Source organism: Apus apus, chromosome Z, assembly GCF_020740795.1.
Source record: "Apus apus isolate bApuApu2 chromosome Z, bApuApu2.pri.cur, whole genome shotgun sequence".
NCBI lineage: Eukaryota > Metazoa > Chordata > Aves > Apodiformes > Apodidae > Apus > Apus apus.
The window spans coordinates 49,901,696-49,920,900 of record NC_067312.1 but is presented as its reverse complement, the minus strand read 5'-3'; the positions used below and the strand labels follow the sequence as shown (position 1 = coordinate 49,920,900).

Below are 19,205 nucleotides of genomic sequence, written 5' to 3'. Positions count from 1 at the left end.
CTATCCATCACCATTGATCCCTAGGCTTGTGCATTCCTGACCCTCATCACTCTACCCTCAGCTCCTGTCTGCTCTGCCGCTACCTCTGGAAGCCATCTGGTTCATTTTGGAATTCATCACAGCTCAGGAGATGCCATGCGAGTTGCTGGGGGTGGGGGGAGGCAATATGGGTTTTGCACATTCCTGCACATGCTTGCATGTATTTCTACATAATTCTTTTATCATTAGTATTTAATTAAAGCTGTCTAATTTAGTTTTCAATCTGGAAAGTCTCTCTCCTTATTCTCTCTCCTTTCCCTATCTGAGTGGAAGGGGGAGGAGACTGAGAGCATTACTGTTTCTTAACTCCTGATTCTGGGTCAAACTGTGACAATAATTTATTAGTGCCCAACATTAGGTTGTATCTTAATACCAGGCTATAAATTCTGACTAATTAGCTAGATATTTAAAATACCACCTCTGATGGGAGGACTCCCTGAGACAGCTATGGGCAATGTTTCTACTGAATATGTTGACAGGCTGAAAACTGAATAGGCACTTTCTGCAAAGTTTTGCTGGACTTTTTTCCCAACATGCAGTTGTATATGTGGCATTCAGCCAGGATAATACTGCTGTGTGTAACTGCTCTTGTTATTGCTTTATGGTTTACCAACAGGACTACAGCCATAATCAGCTGTGTAATAACCTATCTATGGATCACAGGGGTTTTGATACTGATCTGTATGATGGCACTATGTGTGTACAGTAGAAATCCTCAAGTAAACAGAAAGGTCTTAGGTAGGTAATGGCAGTAGCAGGTTCAGCTTTACTTCTCTGTTTTCTCTCAGGCTGAATCTCCCAGCTCTTGACCTAAATACCATTGTTTCACTAGGGATGCTTCTGCTGAATGTTATAATGTATTGTGGATGTGTAGGGTGAGGTGTTGTTCCACTCACTGCCACTCACCCATAGGCAAGGCTGCTGCCACCACTGCTGCTGCTGCAAAGACTAAGGCTACTCCCACTCAATCCAAATGGGTAAAAGTTAATTGTATGACCAAGGGTAAAGCAAAGACAAAAGGTCCCAGACCTTATGCCCATCTGAAATCACCACAGTTTTCACAAGACCAAGGAGAGAGTGAAGGAGAAGATTCTTATCCAGCAGACGGAAGAGCAGATAAAGGATCAGGTCCTTCTCAAGCAAATAGAAGAGAAGGCCACTCTCAAGCAGGTGATGACAAGGTCCTTATCCAATATTTCTCTCTAAAGGAGTTAGATCTCATGAGAAAGGTCTTTACATACAATGAAGGTAAGTCGCTTCTTTGTTGGGTGCTCTGATACTTTGATAGTGGGGCTGATATCTATGATGTGGATGAAAGAGAAGACAGGCAGTTGGGATTCCTGTCCAGAGATGCTGGCATTGATGCTGGCACTTGGTAGTAAGACAGGAACTACCACCCAACAGAGCTGACTTATTTCAGCTGTAAGGGAGAGATATGCGCATAAGGATGACACTGACTGGTGCTGAAGCAGAACGCCCACTCCTGAGAGAGTCATCATGTACTTGAGAGCATGAGCTGTGTGAGAGGTAAACTACAGCAAATGTGGGATTACAAATCCTGATCATGTCCTGTGTGACATGCTCATGTTCCGAAGTTTGCACAGGCTGTACCAGCAGCACATGCCCATTTATTCTCCTTCATAGGATGCTGGGATGAATTCAAATGACCAACTGTGCATTAATTGGCTTTAGAAGCACGACAATATGGAGATATGTTCTCTGATTCCCAACAGTCCCACACCTCAGCCATTAAAAAAATGCCTTACAGAAGGAATAAGATGCTGGACAGATGGGATGGCAAATCCCTGTATCTCCCTAGAGACACCTAGGATTGCATTGCAGCCATTAAGAGGAGATACCCTGCTATGAGACAGCAGCAAGAGATGGGACCAACTGTGACACCACCTGTGGTCTCTCTTGTGTGATCATTACAAAGAGGACATGAGAACCTCGGACAATAACCCACTGCTATACTCCAGATACGCATACAAGAGCTACTAAATAGAGCAAATGTGGGAGACGGTCCTTCTACGAAGAAGGCTGCTCCAGTCTCCAGTGACCAGTCCTTCAACCAGGATGGTGGTCCAATCTCAAATGCTCAATATTAGAGGTGCCCTGCCTCCAGCCAGGGAGAGGAGAGGGACAACAAAGTTTACTGGACTGTGTGGATTTAGTGGCCTGGCACATTAGAACTACAAAGGTATAAAGCCCTGGTGGACACTGGTGCACAGTGCACCCTAATGCCATCAAATCATCAAGGGACAGAATCTGTCACTATTTCTAGGGTGATGGGAGGATCTCAACAACTGACTGTTGTGGAGGATGATGTGAGCCTCACTGGTAAGGAGTGGCAAATACACCCTGTAGTGACTGGTCCAGATGCATCCTTGGCATAGACTATCTCAAAGAAGGGTATTTCCAGGATCCAGTGAGTACCAGTGAACCTTTGGTATAGCAGCTGTAGAGACTGAGGACACTGAGCAGCTGCACACTTTGCCTGGCCTTTCAGATGACCCTTCTCTAGTGGGGTTGCTGAAGGTCGAAGACCAACAGGTGCCAATTGCCACTTCAACGGTGCATAGATGACAATATTGCACCAACAGAGACTCTGTGGTCCCCATTCATAAGCTGATCCAGCAATTGGAAAACCAGGGTGTGATCAGCAGGACTCACTCACCCTTCAACAGTCCTATCTGGCCAGTGAGAAATCCTGATGGCAGGTGAAGGCAGCCAGTGGACTACTGTGGCCTGAATGAGGTTACACCACCACTCAGTGCTGCTCTGCTGGACATGCTAGAACTTCAGTACGAGCTGGAGTTGAAAGCAGCCAGGTGGTGTTGCCACTACTGACATTGCTCATGCCTTTTTCTCTATTCCTCAAGCACCAGAGTGCAGGTCACAGTTTGCTTTCACCTGGAGAGGAATCCATTACACCTGGAATTGACTGCCCCAGAGGTGGAAACACAGCTCAACCATTTGCCATGGACTGATCTATGCTGCACTGGATAAGGGTGGAGCTCCAGAACACCTGCAGTACATCGATGACATCATTGTGTTGGGTGACACACCAGAAGAAGTCTTTGAGAAAGGTAGAAACAATCCAGATTCTTTTGGATGCTGGTTTTGCTGTGAAAATAAGCAAGGTCAAGTGACCTACACAAGAGATCCAGTTCCTGAGAATTAGATGGCAAGATGGATGTCACCAGATCCCAATGGATGTGATTAAACAGCTATGGTCCCACTATCTAACAAAAAGAACACTCAAAACTTTTCAGGGACTGTTGGTTTCTGGAGAATGCAAATTCCTGATTACAGTCAAATTCTGAAACCTCTCTATGAGGTGACCCAAAAGAGTGACTTTAAATGGGGTCCTGACCAGCTTTTGAGCACATTAAAAGAGATTGTGCAGGCAATGGCCATTGGACCAGTCTGAATAGGTCCAGAAATCAAAAATGTGCTCTACACCACAGCCAGACACAATGGTCCTACCTGGAGCCTCTGGCAGAAATCATCAGGGGAGACACGAAGTCCACCCCTGGGATTCTGGAGCCAGAGCTACAGAGGTTCAAAGGCTAACTGCACGACGACTGAAAGGAGGTACTTGCAGCATACGAAGGAATTAGAACCACTTCAGAAGTGATTGGCAGTGAAGCACAGCTCCTCCTGGCACCCTGATTGCCAGTGCTGGGCTGGATGTTCAAGGGTAATGTTTCTCCTACACACCATGCCACCAATGCTACATGGAGTAAACAGGCTGCTATAATTAACATGGGGGCTTGAATAGGAAGCCCTAATCATCCATGAATTGTGGAAGCAATTACAAACTGGCCAGAAGGCACACACTTTGGAATGTCACCACAAGAAGTGGTGAGATGCACTCAAGAAGTTCCACCATATGATCATCTACCAGAGACTAAGAAATTATTTACTCTGTTCACTGATGGCTCCTGTTGTCTTGTAGGGAACCACCGGAAGTGGAAAGCTGCTGTGTGGAGTCCTACACAACTGGTTGCACAAGCAGCTGAAGGAGAAGGTGAATCAAGTCTGTTTGCAGAAGTAAAAGCCATCCAGCTGGCTTTGGACATTGCTGAGCGAGAGGGGTGGCCAAGACTCTATCTCTACACTGACTTGTGGATGGCAGCAAATGCCTCGTGGGGTTGGCTGAAGCAGTGTCAGCAGAACAACTGGCAGTGAAAGGGTAAACCTGTTTGGGTGGCTGAGCTGTGGAAAGACATTGCAGCTTGGATAGAGAAACTGGTGGTAAAAGTGTGTCATGTAGATGCACACGTGCCCCTGAGTCGAGCCACTGAGGAACATCGACACAACCAACGAGCAGATGAGGCTGCTCAAGTGTTCCAAAGAGACTTAGACTGGGAACATAAGGGTGAGCTCTTTCTGGCTCGATGGGCCCATGACACTTCAGGTCATCAGGGCAGAGATGTAACATACAAATGGGCTCGTGACAGGGGGGTGGACTTAACCATGGACACTGTTGCACAGGTGATCCATGACTGTGAGACGTGTGCTGCAATTAAGCAGGTGAAATGGTTGAAACCTTTGTGGTATGAGGAGAGGTGGTCAAAGTACAGGTTTGGGGAGGCCTGGCAAATTACATCACATTGCCTCCGACTCGCCAGGGTAAGCACTATGTGCTTACAATGGTGGAAACAAGTACAGGATGGTTGGAAACATATCCTGTGCCTCATGCCACAGCTCAGAATACTATCCTGGGCCTTGAGAAGCAAATCTTGTGGAGACATGGTACTCCAGAGAGAACTGAGTCAGACAATGGGACTCATTTCAAAAACAGTCTTGTCACTTACTGGGCCAAAGAACATGGTATTGAGTGGATACACCATATCCTGTACTGTGCACAAGTCTCAGGGAAAACTGAACAATACAATGATCTGTTATAAGCTACCCTGAAGGCAATGGGTGGTGGAATTTTTAAAAACTGGGACAAACATTTAGCAAAGGCCACCTGGTTAGTTAACACCTGTCAGTTGGGCTGGTCCTGCTCAGTCAGACCTTCTATGTAGAGTAGATGGGGATAAAGTCCCTGTGGTATGTGAAAAAAATCTGTTGGGGAAAAGTATTTGGGTTTTTCCTGCTTCAGACAAAGGCAAACCCTATCTGGGGAGTTGTTTTTGCTCAGGGACCTGGATATATCTGGTGTGTGATGATGAAGACGGTGAAGTCCAATATGTACCTCAAGGTCACTGAACTCTGGGGGAGAATCCCTAATTTGAGAGTTGGTAGAATATAGAGCTTATGTGTAATACATATGGTCTGGAATAAAGGGTGGAATGTCCTCTGTCTCCTTTCCCTTCCTGGTTGGGAGAGGATCAAGAGTATTATTGTTGTTGGTTTAATCGACGATCCTGAGTCAAACTGTGATGTTATAATTTAATTTTTTTTTTTCTATTATTTGCTGACCTTAAGTACTTCCTCTTTTCTTTTTTTCTAGGATCAAGAGTAAAATATTAAACTACCTGGTACATACATATTTAGTAAGAAAAAGCTTTTTGCTTTTTTTTTTTTTTCTCCAGACTAATACTGCTGTAATATTTTTCAAGTTACAAGCTGTTTAAAATAATTAAATAGATACTGTGGCTGATCTTCATTCCTTAAATGTAGATAGTACCTTTTTATTTTTCAATATTGCTCAGACTAGGAGTAAAAATGAAAGCACATGAGGTTTCATAGCAAGAGGAAGGAAGTTAATTTAAACAACTGTGAAATTATCTTAATACACACCTCTATCCTGAGGTCTCAGAACCTATCTATCTACATCAGCATATATTCAGAATACTTAGCATACTGTGGCATGTTTGTAATTTGAAAAATAAGTATTGAATCATATCCTGCCTGACACAGCATAAAATATCTCTACTGGAGTGAACTCTTCCTACAAAGAGAAAATTACTAAATGGGGTTTATACCTGGCTACATTTTATCAGATCCAGTAGTCATATATGTAAGGTAGGATTTCAGACTGGTATAATGACATTTAAATTAACAGCATCTTCCAGGCTTCATATCTCAATCCACACGATACATCTCAGAAAAAGTTCTCTAATAGAAGCACTGACAATAACAAAGGCATGTATAGCTTACTTTGCCAAAGATGTAGTTTGAGCAAGTGCAGATTCTACCACATTCATATGTTAAAAATGCCAGTGTTTACTTAGCAGGGGAACACTTGTGGAATGTACTGATGGAGAGAAAAAAAATGGGAAAGTTTGACTACTGCTTCTTTGATTTTTTCTAAAGATCAGATTTTTTAATTAGGTAATTCCATCAAGAATAAAACTTTGAAAAATGCCCACAAGTATATCTTTCAATTAAATTTAGAGAACCTACCTGGCTTCTGACAGAAATTTGATTTTCAGTTCCTGAGGAAGATCTTCTTTACAAGTTTTTACAGCAACAGGAGTTTTATCCTTTAGTGTTCCCTTGTACACCTCACCAAAATTACCCTGAAAACAGTAAAAAAAAATAAATAAAAAAATCATTCTAATGCTATCTTCACACATCTCCAGAAAAATAATGCACACAAGTAATGTAACTGGTATAGAACTTTGAAATATGTTTATTAAGCCAAATGAGGTTTTCTTTCTGCATGCAAGGGAGTTGGAACCCCATAATCTCTAAGGTCTCTTCCAACCCTAACCATTCTGATTCTACAATTTTTCCTTAATACAGGAAAATATACTTTCCTTAATACAGGAAAATTCACATAGACATAGCACATCTGTTATATGGACATAATGCATGAGTTCTATTTTCACCTTGCTAGAAAGAGAAAAAATATATTACTTGTGTAATTTTCTCATAAAACCTCTTAATAACTTCTAAAATCAACACTGATAGTAGTAGTTCCTGAATCTTCGTCCTGCACTCTTTCATTTTCCCACTATTGTGTTTTATTAATAGTTTTTAAGAGTCCAAAATATCATCTATGAAATAAGGACAAAACACATCAAAATAACATAGAAATTCTCAGATGTACAAGAAAGAAAAAAAAAATGCTACGTTTGCTCTTTATTTAAAAAACTTTATTATCATTATATATATGATTTTTAACGTAACATGTTCCTTTCATACAACTTTTTGTTTTGTGTGGTATTACAGACTTAATGCAGAGTAAATAAACAGATCATTCACTCCTGAAATAAAGAAAAATCTTTGCCTTTTGTAAAGTCTGGGTCTTCTTAGGCATTAAGCTTTCAATATTTTCATCCTTATATTTTCCAAGCTATTTCAGATTTTATAGACCCTCAGATTTCCCACTTCCATGGTGAACGGATGTTGTATATCTAACATTTTCTCCTATAGATGCTGCGGTCCTGTCATTCTTACCCTTTCTAGTCTGACTATATCTTTTTAGAGATGGATGCATAGGAGATTTATACTGTGTTCCAAGAAAGTTTTTAACCTTTTCTGCTTTTTGTGAAATATATTTTCTTCTGTAATCACTTTTAAGCACTGAATGGTCTTTACTGAACATCAAAAATGCTTTCTGTCAAAAACATGCAATGGTCATGTAAATTAAGTTTACTAAATAGTCAATTTTCATATTGCTTTAACTGTCTTTACTCATCAGGACTAATTTGTATCTATTTTTTAGCATGACAAATCTTTTTTAATGTCTGTAACATATTTATTTTTCTCCCTTGATACTATTCAGTTTCAGAACTTGAAGCTGTCAGAGTAACTGCATTTTATGCAGACCCAGATCTGTCTACCAGAAAATAATACTTTTTGTCATCTTACACTGCCAGAGAGATTTTATCCTAGGTAACAGAATTTTCTGACAGTATTTAATTCTCCCATTTCTTGAACAGTTCATAAATTCTTTTAGTGTATATCACAGTAAGAAAGCAGTTACTGCTTTTATTTTTCCTCTCTTCATCTAAGCCTGTTTTTCAGTTTTGGGGAAACCTTTTGGAACATTGTGTCCAGAGTGGCACTCATAACAGTCCTTGTAGGTGCAAAGGTGCTAAAACTCTAAGTAAGACACGGGGCTTACCTGATTTAAAGACTTAAGAGCTCCTAAGCAGAATTTGTGATATAAACTACCTTATATTAAAGAAACCATGCAAAAGCAATGAATATTTGTTTTAACAAATACTGATTTAATCATCTGATATCCAGTTTTGTACATAGAATCACAGAATGGTTTGGGTTGGAAGGGGCATTAAAGACAATTTAATTCTACTCCCCCTGCATAGGCAGAGATATCTCCCACTAGATCAAGTTGTTCAGAGCCCCATCCAGCCTGGACTTGACCACTTCCAGGGATGGGGCTTCCACAACTTCAACCTGCTCCAGACAACCTGTTCCAGTGTCTCATCACCCTCACACTAAAAAAATTCTTCCTAATGTCTAACCTGAATCTACCCTCTTCCAGTTTAAAGCCACTATCCCTCATTCTGTCACTACATGCTCATATTGCCCAAATTTCCTGTAGGCCTCTTCAGGTACTGGAAGGCCACTGTAAGGTCTCTCTGCAGCCTTCTCTTCTCCAGGCTGAAAAACCCCAAGTCTCTCAGTGTGTCTTCATAGGAGATGTGCTCCAGCTCTCCAATCATCTTTGTGGCTGTCCTCTGGACTTGTTTCAACAGCTCCATGTCCTTCCAAAACTTGACATAGTATGCCAGGTGAGGTCTCACAAGAGCAGAAGAGAGGGCGAGAATCACATCCCTTGACCTGTTGGCCACACTTCTTTTGATGCAGTCTAGTGTGTGGTTGGCCTTCTGGGCCACAGGTGCACAATGCCAACTCATGTTGAGCTTCCATGTCACTGACAAAGATGTCAAATAGCTGCAGTCTCAGTACTGACCCCTATGAAACACCATTCATCATTTATCTCCCTCTTGACATCAAGCTGTTGACCTGCTGAGTGCAACCAGCCAGCCAATTCCCTATCCACCAACTGGTCCATCCAACGAATCCATATCTCTCCAATTGAGAAATGAGGATGTCATGCAATACAGTGTTGAACACTTAGCACAGGTCCAGATAGATTACATCATTTGCTCTCCCATTGTCCACAGATACTGTGATCCCATCATAAAAGGCCACCAAATTTGTCAGGCATGACTTGCCCTTGGTGAAGCCATTCTGGTTGCCATCAGCCATCTCCTCATTTTCCATGTGTGTGCAGCTCCTCAGGTCTTCCTTTTTTCCCCTTTTTGAAAATGGGGGTTATATATTTCCCCTTTTCCAGTTAGTGGGACCTTTGCTAGGCTGCCAGAAATTTTCAAACAGGGTGGAAAACAGCTTTGCAACTTCATCTGCCAGTCTACTCAGACCCGTGGCTGGATCTCGTCAGGTCCCATAAACTTGTGCCCTTTCAGGTTCCTTAGGTAATCTTGAACCTGCTCTTCTCCTACAGTGGGGGGATCTTCCTTCCCCCAGTCCCTGCCTTTGCCTTCTGTAGCTTGGATGGTGTGGCCTGAGCCCTTGCCAGTGAAGACTGAAGCAAAAAACCTTTGAGTACCTCAGCTTTCTCCATATCCTGTGTAACCATGTCTCCTGTTTCCTCTTGGACAGGGCCCACAATGTCCCTAGTCTTCCTTTTATCACTGACTTATCTGTAGAAGCTTTTCTTGTTACCCTTGATGTCCCTGGCCATATTTAATTCTATCAGGGTTTTAGCTTTACTAAAGTAATCCCTGGATGTTCAGACAACTTCTCTGTAGTCCTCCCAAGATACTTATCCTTGCTTCCACCGTCTGTATACTTTTTTTTTTCCATCTAAGTGTGTTCAAGAGCTCCTTGTTCATCCATGCATGTCTCCTGGCATTCTTGTCTGCCTTCCTCAATAAATACATACACTTTACACATAGATACATACATAAATACATATATGTTTATAGATGTTTTTATTTGTATCATGCAACAACATATTTTGTAAGACTACAGAAAGTAAAACAGCCACATCATGTTTTACATAAATCTAGTTAGCTTAAAAGCCTTCCAAAAGAGAAAAATATATATGTTAAACACTTTTAGCACACACATTATACTATTTACCAATAAATGTGGCTTACATTTGCTTAAAACTTAAAGCACAATGCTGTCTTGTGTACTAAATAATTTATATAAATATTTCATACCATAGTAATTGAAAGATAAAGCAGATAGGGACTGTATAGGCTTAGCAATTAATAGATAGTTAATTAAATGTTTTATAGCTCATTTGATTACTTACTTTGCCCAGTAATTCTCCCAGTGTGACATCTTCATGATTGAGAACCCATTTCTTATCCTAGGAAAACAAAAAGAAAGCAAAATTTTCATTCTGTGTAAATATATAAGATACTTACATCCAGTAAGATACATAGAAATGGAGTTAAAGAAGCATTATATCCAGACCGCTCAATCAAAAGTATACTAGGAAGTTACAAATCTAAGTGTTCATAAAACAGAGTTTAGAAACTTTGTCAGATCAAAAAATATTGAAAAACACTATATAGCAAATTTGTATCAGAAGATTAAGCCTTCAACATGACAGTAGGTATGTTGAGCTCAAGTTCTCACACAAGCTCTGGAAATTATATCTAGCACTCCGTTTTTAACCTGAGTGAAAATCACATTTAAAAACTTAATTTAAGTATAACTTACTGCTATATCAAAAAAACCACGTATTTTTCCTTGGTGTAAATGAAAAAGAAGTTGTTTTTCTACTTATTAGCAAGACACATATTTGTATCTTATGTTTTCTGTGGTAGTTTGAAATACTACAGGCAACTACTTGAAAAAAATAACATAACAAATGCCAGTTAAAGTTTCTGTTCAGTGTTGACGACCCGCACTGCAAATACTCTTTCAAGTCTAACCCACATTTACTATTTTTGCATTTTATTCCTCTGTTGGCACTTCAGCTACTTATCACCTCATCAACACTGTTATTCACCCTCGTGCCCTAAACATTCTACTAATAAAAAAGGCAGATACTTAAGCAAGTGCATGCCAAGCCATTAATACATCTCTCATTAAAGCTCACATAAAACCAAGCCAAACATGCTGGCTTTGAAGTACATCTAATATATGAGATTACCACGATTTTTAGACCATGGAGGACCTTTAGTGATCCTGACTGGAAGACTGTTGTAGATCAAAGGCTTAGCAATCCACACAAGAGGTAACGAGAGTGAGCCCAGGTCTGTGCTGCGCTGCACAACTCCCTGGTCAACAGGACGAATCCAGCCAGCACACAGCAACTGAACCTGCAGTCAGCTTCCACAGGGTCTCACCTGCCAGGCCCTGCCTTTACCTATATATGCTCCAAGGTGCTCTCACATGGATGTCCTTTGTTTGCCAATAGAAATAATGAACGGAGTTATTTTCCTGTTATAGTTTGAATGTTCAAATTGTGATAATCTCTGCTTAGTCAGGGATTGCCCAGCATGCTGTAACACAGATCAGCGGCCACGTAAATGCTCCCACCATTGAAAGGGATGCAAGATTGTCTACACCATTCTCCCCTTACAGTGTTAGCTCTAATAGACAGTATTTCAAATTAATACTTTTCAGGCTGTAATTGTCTTTATTACTGGGATTGTAACAACACCTGCTGGCATAAAATGGGATCTTTCCAATGTATATAAATTCCTAACAGCAGGGATGAAGAAAAGAGAGCCAGACTCTTCTTAGTGGTGCTCAGTGACAGCACCAGTCATAGGTAATGGGCATAAATTTGAAAACAGGAAATTAATTCTGAACACGAGGAAACATATTTTTGGTGCAAGGGTGGTAAAACACCTTGAACAGGTTACCAAGAGAGATTCAAAACCCAACTCTACACAATCCTGGGAAACCTGCAGTAGTTAAACCTGCTTGAATAGGAGGCTGGTCCTAAAGAATCTTGAGAATACCCTTCCAACCTAAATGAGCCTGTGATTCAGACAGAGAAAAACCATCTGTATTTAAGTAGATGATGAAGTAATAGAATGGTTTGGGTTGGAAGGGACCTTTAAGGATTATCTAGTCCAAATCAACTGCCATGGGCAGGAATATCTTTCTCAAGATCAAGCTGCTCAAAGCCCGATCCAGCATGACTGAGAAAACTCCTATGATGAGGCATCCACAACTTCTTTGGATAACCTATTTTAGGGTCTCACCACCATCATAATGATAAAAAAATACTAATTTTTCCTTGTATCCAATCTTAACCTACTCTAATTCAGTTTAAAACCTTTTCCTCTTGTTCTTTAACTACAGGCTCTGGCATGAAGTCTCTGTCTTAATTTAAGGTCCTCTTTGAATATTGAAAGGTCACAACACACACAAAGCCTTCACTTCTCCAGGCTGAACAACACCAGCTCTCACAGCGTTTTTTCTCTTCAAGCCTGTCTGGATGGCATTCTCTCTCAAGTATGTCAGCTGCACTACCAAGCTTGGTGTCATATGCAATCTTGCTGAGGGTAAACTTGATCCCACTGTCTATGTCATTAATAACAATATTGAACATTACTCATCCCAAAGCAGACCCCTGAGGGATACCACTTGTTACTGATGTCCACTCAAAGGACACTGAGCCTTTGACTCTTTTGAATTCAGTCATCCAGACTATTCCTTATTGATTGAATAGTCCATTCATCAAACCAATCTCTCTCCAATACAGCAACAAAGCTGTTGCGCAGGGAATTTGCTCTCTTGTTATAGAAGCAACTTGCCTGTATTGTGCTAGATAATGCCATGTTATTACAGAATCACAGAATGTTAGGGGTTGGAAGGGACCTCCAAAGATCATCGAGTCCAACCCCCCCTGCCAGAGCAGGACCCTCATGTATTTATAGACATTAATTAGATCCCCTCTCAGTCTTCTCCTCTCTAGACTGAAAAGCCCCAGGCCTCTTAGCCTCTCCTCATCAGGCAGGCATTCTTATCCCTTAATCATCCTTGTAGCCTCCATTGGACTCTCTCAAGTAGATCCCTGTCCCTCTTGAACTGGGGAGCCCGGAACTGGACACAATACTCCAAGTGAAGTCTCACCAGTGCTGAGTAGAGAGGAAGGAGAACCTCCCTTGATCTGCTGGAGAAACTCCTCCTGATGCACCCCAGGATACCATTGGCCTTCTTGATAAGGAGATAGAATGCACTCTCAGTAAGTTTGCAGATGACACCAAGTTGCGAGAGAGTGTTGATCTGCCTGAGGGAAAGGAGGCTCTACAGAGAGATTTGAATAAACTAAATCAATGGGCCAAGGTCAGTTGTCTGAAGTTTAGCAAGGCCAAGTGCTGGGTCCTGCACTTGCACCTCAACAACCCCATGCAATGCTGCAGGTCTAGGAAAGAGTGGCTGGAAAGCTGTCTGGCAGGAAGGGACCTGGGGGTTCTGATTGATATGCAGCTGAATATGAGCCAGCAGTGTGCTCAGGTGGCCAAGAAGGCCAATGGCATCCTGGCCTGTATCAGAAATAGTGTGGCAAGCCGGACCAGGGAGGTGATCGTCCCTCTGTACTTGGCGTTGGTGAGGCCACACCTCAAATACTGTGTCCAGCTTTGGGCACCTAAAAATAGGAAGGCCATCTAGGTGCTGAAGCTTGTCCAAGGAAGGGCACTGAAGCTGGTGAAGGACCTTGACAACAAGTCTTATGAGGAGCAGCTGAGGGAACTGGGGCTATTTAGTCTGAAGAAAAGGAGGCTGACCTCATTACCCTCTACAACTACCTGAAATAATGTTGTAAAGAGGTAGGCGCTGGTCTCTTCTCACAAGTAACTGGTGATAGAACCAGAGGAAATGGCCTTAAGCTGCACCAGGGGAGGTTTAGATTAGATATTATGAATAACTTTTTCACTGAGAGGGTTGTCAGACATTGGAACAGGCTGCTGCGAGAATTGGTTGAGTCACCATCCCTGGATGTGTTTAAAAGCCATCTAGATATGGCATTTAGGAATATGGCTTAGTGCTGGACTTGATAGAGTAGGGTTAATGGTTGGACTAGAGCATCTTAGAGGTCTTTTCCAATGTAAGTGATTTTGTGACTCTATGATTCTATGCTGCTTGCACCACAAGCATATATGTTGTCTAAAACAGTGAACTTCAGCTTGTTTTTGCTAAATAAAACAAAAACAAACAGAACAACTGCAAAACCAACCAATACTAAGGGGATAAAAACCAGGAAAATACCTTCTGGTTAGCTCTGCATGGATAAGTGTATGTTAACTAATTGCTGAAGGAGATCACATTAGTTCTCTGATACTAGTGAGGAGCTGAAACATGGAGCAGATAGATTTTTTATGCTTTCTGTCTTGAATGCTGAGCTCAAAGACTTCTAAATAGAAATATGGCTGAAATTGGTTAAGTGACTGAAATATAAGAGTCACATCAGATTTTTCAGTGTATTTTCATTAAAAGAATCTATCTTCACAGTTAAGATTTATATTTATTCTGAATTTCTTTCCATGTCTAACTCACTAACATACTCATATCTTGCAAGATACCATCAGAGCTGCATATGTCTCATGTTATTTGCAAACTTATTAATCAACATTATAACCACTACTATGAAATACATCTTTTTTTTCCTTTTAACACTTTCATTCATCTCATTCAATGTTATTTTCAGTTCATCATTTTTGCATATAACCCTAACCTCACTGTCCATGAGGTTAGACTGACTGGTTTATGGGTCCCTAGGTTTTCTGTTTTTCCCTTCTTGAAAATGGGGATTATGCTTCCACTTTTCCAGTCAGTGGGAACTTTGCCAGACTGCAAAGACTTTTCAAATAGGATGGACAGAGGCTTTGCAACTTCATTGGCCAGTTCCTTCAGGTGCTATGGATCAGTTCCGTCAGGTCCCATTGGACTTAGGCACCTTCAGGTCCTTCATATGGTCACAAACTTCTTCTTCTACAGTGAAGAGATCTTCCTTTTCACAGTCCATGCCTTTGCCTTCTCTAACTTGGATGATGTGACCAGAGCCTTTGCCAGTGAAGAATGCGGCATAAGAGTCATTGCGTACTACAGCTGTCTCTATGTCCTGCATGGCCAAGTCTCCACTTTCTTTCTGAAGTGGGCCCACATTATGCCTCCACTTCCCCTTCTGGAAGCCAGAGCTCAATGCAAATTATAAAGGAAAGCTCACAACAGTCTTTTTCTTAGTTCAGAAATACTTTTTTCAAACAATTAGTTTTTACCAGATGGAAGAATTAAAATCATTATAAAATAGCCCAGACCAAAAGCTACTACAAAACAATATAAATATTTTTTAAACAGCTGCACTAAAACAATTTAAATTATCTAGCTAACACCCTTTTCAATACTCTTACCGGGTTCAAAATGGTGGCTGTAAAGCACTGAGTACACTACACGGCAGTTTTAGTTTAAATAAAGAGCAAACAGCTATCAGACACAGACCATATTTCATAAATTCTTGAAAACTTACATAAATGTATATTTAGAAAAACCCATATGACAAAGTTTCTTGTCACTCAGTCCTCTTCTTTGCACTAGCAGTAAGTATTACCATGGACATGCTTTCCACTACTTCACATAATCTATCAGAATAGAAGTTGAAGACTTCATCAACCCAAAAGGAAATACTCTTGTATATTAAGATGGAAGCACACCAGCACAAAACAAGTCATATGACAAAATAAATGGAGCCTGTGTGGTTACAATTATGGATAGACACCAATTCCTTGCAGCACTCTGGGAAACCTGAGTAACTGAAGTGCTTTTTCATGACAGCTTAAATCAGCTACCAACTGAGCCATAAAACTAGCCTGATCCCAGAGGAAATACTAATCTTTTTACAAACTTTAGTTTATACTAACTCAGGTCAACCAGTGCAGAGAGGAGTGGGCCCACTTCATTTTCCCCCTGAAAAGAAGAAAAATAAAAAAACTGACTTTGCATCTAGTGATTCTAGAAAAGTTAAAAGGTCTTTGTCCTCCGTCACTTTGTAAGGAGGTTTGAATGTGCTGGTAGCTGTATGGATTCAGGTCCTGAGAAGACTCACTGCATTTACACCTCAAAGTCTAGGAGATCAAGTACAATACTTGAGAAATGGTCAGGAAAGTAATTTGGAACTGTATTTCTTCCATATTATAGGTACTAGAAAAATTCTTTGACTATACATAATTATACAAAACTATGCATAAACAACTTTATAAAAAAATGGTAGCAAAATGAAACTAAAAAGTTAGGAACATAGAATCTGCTTGTCTTCAAAGTAAACAACAGAAAAATAAAAGATTGTTTTCCAGATGCTGTCTTTCTGTTTAACCTTAACTGAGAATAACAAAGAGTAAGTTCTGTTTTCATTTAGTATTTTGTAACATAATGGGACTATAGCTTTAAATTTTCTAAACCAGGGCTGCTCTCGCAGTATGTGCATTATACAAAAGCAGAAAAAAAGCCAGGGTATAGAGCATTAAAATTCTAATACAAATATGGTATTATAAAATACAAAAAAATTGCAAACAAATCTAAAAAGTTTCATTACATTTTCAATTTGAAAGCCCTTTATTTTTAGCTTAAGCAGTTTATACCAAAATACAATTATTCACTCTTCAAAATCAATGTCCTAAGTTTTTTCCTAAGTTCAACAATATATTTAAGCAATATTACATCCAACAAAGTGTCAGTTTGCTAATCAGCAAGACATAAACCTAAAATGTGCATTGACAAATTCCCATTTGTGTTTTTTAAATAAAATTATATACAATAGGTAAGTACAGATAGGAGTAAAAAATCACATTCATCTTGAGAAAGGGAATATGCTTTAATTTTTTAGGATTCTTAGCAGGAAAGAATTAGGACTCTGGAATAGGCAACTAACAAAAATAAATTGCTATGTGTCCTAAAATTTATACTAAAGCACAGACAAAGTGCTTTATACATGCTTGAAACTTACCTTTAAAAAAAATAAAATAATCAAGAACAAATGTGTTACTCATAGTTAAAATGCAAAGATTTAAGTGAAAAAGAGTTGGCTTATGAATGAAATATCCACTAAGTGCAAAACTACTGGAAGTAGTAGTAGTGGGAGACTCAAGTTTTCTGAAGAGTGAGATAGCTTAATAATTCCATCCCTCCTTGTTTCCCTCCTGAAAGATTTTCTAAAATAGCTTATGGCTTAAAAAAGGAATTTTTATTTCAAATGATGCTAGAATGACAATACCTTTTTCTGTGTGTTTATATCCAAGATATAAAATAGAGACAAAATGGAGTTGTCATAACTCTTCCAGATTTCATGAGAACTTTACCACTTAAAGAATACATTTTATTAAAAAAATATCTTCGTGACAAATTTATGGGCAAGGAATTACTGTTTTCAACTACTTAGTAGTGAAATGTAAATGGAAAACCAAAAAGAAAAGTAGGAAGATATTTTGTGAGATGCTGAATGCCATTGCTTCAAACAGTAAAGACTTATAATAAGAACCCAGACAGAGCATTATTTTAAAGGCATATGTTGCCAAGAATGGAGAAGGTAGAAAAGGTTCAGAAAAAGAGAGTTACAAGACATGCAAAAATGAAAGATTATTTGAGAATTTGCAAAGGAACATATTTTAAATAATTAGACACTCCCCACCAAATTATTTTCAATTAGAGTTCTTGGATTACATGCATTACCTTAACAACAGGATTCAGCAGAACAACACCTGATTTCTTTGTAATAACTTGCTTTGTTGTGTAATGATGTTCTATGAGCTGAGGAATAGCTGGAAACCCAGTTCCTTCAAAACGATACTGATTCTGTATGGAGGTAAAAGGAAATAATTGTTTCTCTACAGGCAATATTTCCAAAAAGAAACTGTAAAAGTGCATCACCAAGCTTCCCTCTATAGTAACAAAAAAAGAGAAATGTTAATTTCTACTGAATTAAATTATAGTTAGGAAGATGATAAATTAATAAATGCTAAATTACTGCATCACTCATTTAAGGCAATATGTTAAAATAACTAATTATTGAAACTCTCAATTTAAAGAGATAAGACAGTTAAACCTACAACTCTGACAGAGTGAAATAAAACTAAATAAAAAAATTTGAAACCAGAAAAAACAACACTAACTTCATAATTACCTAGAAGTTCTAAGAATTACAGAAAACAAATGAAAAAATAAACATCTGACAATAAAATAAATAGGAGATAGGTAACCTATCTTACTCAGATCTTCATTTATAATGTTTGATAAAATTAATAAATGCCTGGCAGAGAGTATAAGATACATGATTGGTCTACAATAAGGAGTATAAATCAGAAGAGTCCACAGCAGCTAGAAAATGGCAAGTAAACAGTATAATTTATAAAGAAGTTGGGCAAGATAAAATTCCTCCTCCCTCTGCTTCACGAATTTATTTTTTTTATATACATAATTGTACACAATGGAAACAATTAAATCTTTAATATTTTCTTAGAAGCATGCAACTTTTCTTAGCAAAATTCTTTCAGATGTTAAAGGAAAAAATGTATTTTCATAGCTTTTCTTTGCCCATAGACTTGATGGAGGAAAAAAAAATCCAGTAAAGAAGTGTTTATTTCATCCTCTGCTTACTGGGAAACAGAACAAAGTGTCAGGCCTTTGCAAGACTCAGAATCTATAGTTAATGAACTCTTCCCCGATGAGAGGAAATGCCACAAGTCAGCCTGATAATGGTAACAATAAATAAGTACTGCAGTTAAAAAAAAAACAAATCACAGACAGTGATTCAAGTTTCTTTAAACAACTGGGCAAGTAGACTTTCTCCTTCTAGTTCCCAGGGCTAAATTCCTTGCAGAATTTGTTATAAGTTTATCTTCCTTTGTGATTAAAGCATTAACTTCCTGAAATGATCATCTCTGCTAGTATAGACAGCCTGGTCAAGTCACCTTTTTTTTAACATCCCTGGTTCTCTGTCGTAAAAATATTTTCATACTCTGAAGACTTTTGTTGTTTAACTTCATTCACTTATTAAACAGTGACACAGCTTTGATTGATGAGCAACACTAGCTCCCATTCCTTTCAAATAAGCTTTTTCATATTTCTGTGCTGATGATGCGAAAAATCCTTTGTCCTAAGAGTCTCCCTGACACAATAACTAGTATGGCCTACTACTTCCTCATCTCAGATGCAGTCACACCCCTGGCTACTGGCATTTATGTAAAACCTTCAGGGCAGACTGAGTTATTTGATTCTATGCATTTACACAGGATCCTGACCGT

At 39.4% G+C, this 19,205-nt stretch overlaps 1 protein-coding gene across 2 annotated transcripts in view; it reads right to left on the bottom strand.

Annotated features, from left to right (window-relative positions):
* The window catches only part of FER (FER tyrosine kinase), a 127,964-nt gene that overhangs the window by 38,262 nt on the left and 70,497 nt on the right, over positions 1–19,205 (bottom strand). For both annotated transcript variants that reach the window (XM_051642979.1, XM_051642977.1), the window contains 3 exons: positions 17,635–17,757; positions 10,259–10,315; positions 6,403–6,518 (listed from right to left, as the gene is read on the bottom strand). In XM_051642979.1, the coding sequence (XP_051498939.1) occupies positions 6,403–6,518; positions 10,259–10,315; positions 17,635–17,757 (296 nt within the window). The remainder of the gene's footprint in view (positions 1–6,402; positions 6,519–10,258; positions 10,316–17,634; positions 17,758–19,205) is intronic.